The sequence below is a fragment of the Arachis ipaensis genome, chromosome B04 (assembly GCF_000816755.2).
Source record: "Arachis ipaensis cultivar K30076 chromosome B04, Araip1.1, whole genome shotgun sequence".
Lineage (NCBI taxonomy): Eukaryota > Viridiplantae > Streptophyta > Magnoliopsida > Fabales > Fabaceae > Arachis > Arachis ipaensis.
Genome location: NC_029788.2, coordinates 6,919,987 through 6,926,939, shown reverse-complemented (window position 1 = coordinate 6,926,939; position 6,953 = coordinate 6,919,987). Strand labels below are relative to the sequence as shown.

Here is a 6,953-nt window from a genome sequence, read left to right as displayed (position 1 = left end):
CCAACCCACGACATGCATAACAAATAATGTTAGAAAGCACAAATACAATAAATTTCGAAATAAAAGTACTTACCAGTATATATGACACCCTAAATTATACTAACAAAACTTTAATGGTGTTACTTTATACAAAAACGACAACACGAAGAAGATCAATTATTGTATTTTTTAGAGGAAAAAATCACAGATATATGTGCTAGGACATTAAGTAATTGTATAAAATTCATATGAGCGAAATTACATTTAAACGCAGGGACTACACTCAATATTCTAAAACGGTGACATTTTAAGTGATAGACACCTATTTGTTCTAGACCTTTTTCACAACAGACACACAAAATTTTTTTAATAATACTGTATTAACAAATAGGCACATAACACACTAAATAAATCTCACATAAGCTGTCTCTATTAGATTTGAGGGAGTACTTTGGACAAAAAAATCCATCTATCACACATTTTGAATGGTGAGAGACAATTTTATATTTTTCAATCTTCAAGAACGAATTTATCCACCAATTAAATACTCATAGACTAATTTATCATTCTCCCTAAACGTTATTATAGTTACAATGATTTCATTTCATACAAAACAACCACAAAAAGACAAAACATTTTTTAGATAAAAATTGTGCATAAAACAAAAATAAATGATGTAATTTATCCGTTGAAGTGTTGAAGATGAGGGAAAGAAAAAGGTCGCTTCTACACAAAAAAACAGAGTGAGCGCCACGTTCTCTCACTCCATTCCATTTTTTTCTGCTTCAATCTCTTCTCTTTTCGGATCACCACATGACCCTTTCCTTCTTCTTCTCTCACTTCTCTTCCTAACAAAACAAAGTTGAGAACTTTCTCTCTCTCCCTCTGCTTTCTTGGCGTCTTTTCTTGCACCTCGAGCTACCTCTTCCAACTTCAAACCCTTCTTTCTTTTCTTTTTCTTTTTCTTTTTTCTCGTTCTGTGGAAGATTCTACCACTGGTGGGGGTTTATTTGTTGCTTTTCTTCTCTTTTTCTGTTACAGAATCCAACAAATTAAACAACTTTGTCGTGTTTTTTATATGGGATATTGATTCATGTTGAGCATTGGAGTGGGTTTGAATTCCAAAAACATCATGGGAGGTGCCGCAGATGATAACACCCCTTCTCGGGGTTATGAGAGTGGCGATGAAGGAGCTTCTGGAGGAGGAGAAGGAGGAACACTCAGAAGGCACAGGAGTGAGAGTTCCATTGTTGCAACAGAGGATGAAGATGATGATCATGATAAGAAGATTGAATTGGGTCCTCAGTGCACTTTAAAGGAGCAGCTTGAAAAGGATAAGGTACCATAATATCTTTCCCTTAATTAACTATTCTCTTTCTTTTACTTTCTTTTCTCTTAATTAATGATATGTTTTAGGATGATGAGAGCTTGAGGAGGTGGAAGGAGCAGCTTCTTGGAAGTGTTGACATCAATTCTGTTGGAGGTAATTTTATTTAAATTCATTTAAATTTAACTTGTTCAATTTTTTGTCCCTCTATATTGTTATCTATGAAATTTTGTAGTATTTGGGCCTCAGGTTAGTATGAACTTCTGTATGATGAAGGTAGGTTTAGACATTTTTTCAATCATTTCATCAAACATGATCCAGAACAGAATGAATGTCACTTTGCCCTAAATTGATTTAATTCTTCATTGGTATAATCTTTCTGAGCCTTGATTCTTCTATGTTTGTTTGTTGTCCCATTATATCCATATTATTCTTGGGATGGAGACAAGAGACATTTTATTCTTGTCTCTGAATCTGTTTTCTTCTCCAAACAAATTTGTATAATTCTATCCCTTAATGTCTCTCTATTTCTATACTAATAAGTTCTGAAATATGAAATTCAAACTGAAAACACTTTCAATTGCTTCATTTCCTCACATGAACTGAATTCTCATGCGTTATCGGATTGATGATTCATCAGAGACTCTGGAGCCAGAAGTGAAGATCTTGAGCCTTGCAATAAAGACAGCTGGTAGACCTGATATTGTTCTTCCAATACCAGAGGGAGGGACGCCGAATGGTTTGTGGTTTACTTTGAAAGAAGGTAGCAAATACAGGCTTATGTTCACTTTCCAGGTCCTCAATAACATTGTTTCAGGCCTCAAATACACCAACACTGTTTGGAAGACTGGTCTAAAGGGTATGCAACTTCTACACACCACATTATTAACTTTGTTGTTTCTTTTGTCATAATCTCTTTGGCTGATATCTAATTTGAACGTTTGAACAAATAAGCAGACAATAATGCTAAGATCATATATACTTTGAATGATGATACACACAAGTTGTGATGAAATACTTTGAATCAAATTATGATGGCAAAGAGATAACTACTTGTAGATGAACTAATGTGATTGTTGAGCCTCGGTTGGATGCAGTTGATAGCACGAAAGAGATGATTGGAACATTCAGCCCCCAAACAGAACCTTACACGCATGAGATGCCTGAAGAGACAACACCTTCTGGGATTTTTGCCAGAGGGACATATGTAGCTAAAAGCAAGGTAAACTTCTACCATATTATGATTATGGTTATGATGTGCATGCTGCATACTCTTGGATAATGAGTTAAGACAAAGACAAAAATACAAAAAGCAAAAACGGTAACTTGTGTGTGAATTTACTTACTTTTATCCTACTTTTTCATGAGGCACTATCTAGTATCTAGAGACAGAAAATAGATCATCTAAAGTAAAGAGATTGGTAAAATTAAAAAGTGAGAATTTAATCACAGTTAAATTTGTAATTTTCATCATGTGTGAGTCCGATTACCTTGCTCCATGGGGATTAGATCCTCATTTTTTTCACTTTACCTACTTTTTCACTTTAGAAGAGTTTGATCCATTCAGGATAACGAGAACAAGAAAATATATGATATATGATCTTATTAAGGATAAATGCTCTAATAAATTTGGAGCCGGATTTCATGTGTATACCCTCAACTACTAATTTAAAATTCAAATTTGAGACACTTTTGTTTTACTATTTTAATAAATGTTGTTTGCTTCACAAGTCATTAAATTCTTGTGTAGAAAGTAGAAACTTCTATTGTAGATAGCTAAGTTTTTCATATTTGTTTGTTTCCTATTTGTTATTGTTGCCTTTTTCAGTTTGTTGATGATGACAATATATGCTACTTGGAGATCAATTACACTTTTGATATCCGCAAGGACTGGCAATAGGAGTGGACCTACTTCTCCATTATGATTATTGTGCTGGTAAACCACAAAAAATGTACCCGAATTATCTTTGCGTCGACAAAATGTCCCCAATTTTTATCATCGACAAAAATATCTTCAAATAATTTTAAAACGTGCCAAAAATGCCCAGTCATGATAAAGAAAACTTGCTCCGTTGACGGGAAAGCGTGACGTGGTTCACATACCAATGTCTAAGTTTCACTTGTCATATAAGAAGTTGTGTTTGTCACATTACCCTTTCCCGTTAACAAAGAACGTCTCAATTTACGAATGTGCATTTTTATTACGTTTTTAAATAATTTAAGAATATTTTTGTCGATAACAAAATTTGAGAGATTTTTATCAGCGACAAAATAATTCGGATGCATTTTTGGTGGTTTATCCTTATTATGTTTTAATCCTTAGTCCTTGTTATTTCGGCTGAAATTTTCTTCGGTGTTTGCTTGAATGCTTTTTTCCTTTTACTTTTCCATTGTTTATTTGTTTCTAATCCTGTCTGAGACCGGGTAATCTTAACAATGATGAGAGGATTTGACTTTGAAGGATGAAATGAAATTGCTATTCGTTTATTTGATAGATAATTGTTGTTAATACAAAGTAGTTTGGGCTAATTGGCCGTAGAATCTTGCCCTCTGTCTACTCAAACGATTTGTTGATTGTGGGGTTTATTTCGGGGTTTTTTTTTGTCAAGACCCTATCACACACACTCCTTTTCCTTTAAGGCCCACTGGCAATTTTGTATCCCAAAAATTGCTCCCTGATTATTTGTCTTTTTTTTTTTGGGTAAAATTCCTCTTCGGTCTATAATCATTTTGCGAACTTTTATTTTGTCGGATTTTTTGTCTTTTCTATAAATGTCTCCGTTTATAATTAACGGATGTTGCTTACGTGTACTATTAACTCAACACGTGTCAAACAATTATTTAAAGGGACAAATCGTCCCCTGATAATTCAGCAAAACGTTGCGTTTTGGAGAGGTCAAGAACACTTTACTTCTTCTTCCTTTTACTGTTCAATTTCATTGTTCTATTTTTGCTTCTCGCAGAAAAAAATAGACATTTAAGAACCTCGATCAAATCCATCATTATCTAGCAGAAAATCATCCAAGTCATTTGAGCCAAAGGTCATAGAGGAATAACCTATCATTATCTATTATTATCCTCATCCTCATCCTCTGAATGCTTAAAATCGGACAACCCTCCCTCCTTAATTCTCTCATTCTCTCATTCTCTCTTTTCTCCTTGTCTTCCAACCTCAATTGCACGCTAAAATTATCAAATTGATTCAATCCCCCTACTCTTATCACACAATCCATCCTCCAATTTTATATCACTATTACCTATCATACGCATTGAATCTTCTTCCTCCAAATCTGATAATCCATTACCTCTGCTCTCTCCACATTATCCAATTGATCCATTCTACTTTTTGATTTCGCATCACCATCACCAACCCCACAATTCTCACTAACCTCACTAACCTCAACCATAGCATTACCATTATTATTACAATTCACAATTCTATCATTACTAAATTCTAACAACTCCGACGAATCAAGCACATTCATAGCGAGCTCATCACTGCAATTTCTGTACAATTTCAATCCCCCTAGAACTGTACCGGAGGCTTTGCCTTCAATTACCGTCATGATTTGTATTTGTCCTACTTTTTCGCTGATAGTGAAATTATCTAAACCATTAGCAAAATCAGGTTCGGAAAAATTATTGAAGAGGGGGGCAAAATGCAGCATTTTTGTTGAGTCATAGAAGGCGATTTATCTCTTTAAATAGTTGCTTGACACATGTTGAGTTAACGGTATATATAAGTAACATCCGTTAACTATAGACAAATATTAATAGAGGAGACAAAAAATTTGGCAGAAATAATGGTTAGAAGTTACAGTATCATTTTTCAATTGACGAAGGACGAAATGAAAGTTTGCAAAATAATTAAAGGTTGGGGTGGGATTTTACTCTTTTTTTTTTTTTTCTTCTTTGTGGATAAGGCATGGTTTGAGCCTTTGAGGGCAAACGAGTTACTTAACTAATATTATGCAAGAGTACACTATTTAACTATGGTTAATTACTCTCTCAATTCTTTTAGGTTAATCAAAATTTTAGATAGGTATGTTTGAAAAATTGTTATTAAATTTTATATTAGACAAAAATGATTGATGCCAAGAGCTCAAGGTGTGTCAAGCTAAGTTTAAGTTACCATGATATTATGGGTACACCGTACACAAAAAATTAGTTATCATTCAATCACTATATATATAAATATGTATTTGGTTCACAAAAAAATATATGTATTTGACATTTTATTTTATTTTTTATCATACTGTTTTAAATAAATTTGATTATTGATTTATTTTAAGTTTAATTATTTTGATGACTGATTATTTAATTAAAAAATATATAAATTAATATAATACTGATTTCATTACTTTACATGATGTATTTTAAAATTAACCTGGTCTTGGTTGAATTTGAACGGGAAAGGACGCCATTCTTGATTTTTATAACTTTGTTTACAGTTTATGAAGGAAAATGGTGGTTGGTAACACTCATAAGTCATAACCAAGAAAACGTACCAAGCGAATCCTCCACCTTAATTATTGCCGATTAATTTAGTATAAGCTTATTTTTGTCGTTGTCTTTTGTCACGGTATGAAAAATCATCTTCACGACTAATGAGTCTTCCAAAATTAAACGAAAAGCATTGCTAGCTAGAGACTCAAATTGCATTTCATAAACTAAGTTTATATTAAAATTAGACATTAAAATAAACTATTAATATAAAATATACATTAAAATATAAAATATATGTTCATAAAAAAATACAAAATATATGTTAAAAATAAATTAAACAACACATATATTTATACACAAAATATATAATTAATTTTAATGTATAAATAATATTTTTATTAATAATAAAAATAATAAAATTAAAAAAAATTTTAAGCATCACATTCTCCTATACAGTAAAGGGAGATATTAAAAAAAGTAAAAATCGCAAAGCAAGAAGAATAAAACGACTGAGGTTGATTTCTCTTAAAGAACATGTGGGCTATTGCAAATAAATGAAATAATAGAATATGTAATATCCGCATGTTACACGAGTCACGGTTTCTAGAATAGCCAAGGAGGCTGCAAGAGTTTGGTCTAGCTAGTGGTCACTACATATGTCTTACAATAAATGTATTTGGGTTCAAATTTAGTTAGGACAAGTAGAGATGAAAGTATGAAACCTTTAAATATTAAGTATATAAGTGTGGTGTGAGTAAATTTGTAATGTTTAGAAATAGAAGTTGTCTAATCCATTTAAAATAAAATAGCCAAGAAGTAACGATATTTGTACATGGAAAATTATAAATAACTAAATAAGGATGTATCATAACAGAGTACATAAACCATCTTATTAACCCTAAATAAAGTTGTTTTGTTAATTGAAATGGCCCTGTTATACTCAATTCTCTTCTTACTTACTGGATTACTTCTAAATAGTTTGTACTTTGATGGATCCGATCATATTTTATTATAGAAACACCTCTTATTTGTTAATCTAATTTTTATAATATATTAAATTCATTTAATTTTAATATTTATCTAATATAAATTCAGGCCAGTAGGCCACTATCCAACCCAAATAAATTTTATTTCTGGTATTAAAATAAAAGTAATTAATAAAAAGCTTTTTGATGTATTATTTACACAACTATTCAATAAA

General features: G+C 31.8%; 1 protein-coding gene across 1 annotated transcript; it reads left to right on the top strand.

Annotated features, from left to right (window-relative positions):
- Nucleotides 685-3,805, top strand: LOC107638689 (rho GDP-dissociation inhibitor 1). The gene is made up of 5 exons (XM_016342044.2): nucleotides 685-1,318; nucleotides 1,396-1,462; nucleotides 1,947-2,165; nucleotides 2,404-2,528; nucleotides 3,135-3,805. Exons 1-5 carry the CDS (start codon nucleotides 1,073-1,075, stop codon nucleotides 3,204-3,206), a joined length of 729 nt encoding a protein of 242 aa, XP_016197530.1. The 5' UTR covers nucleotides 685-1,072; the 3' UTR covers nucleotides 3,207-3,805.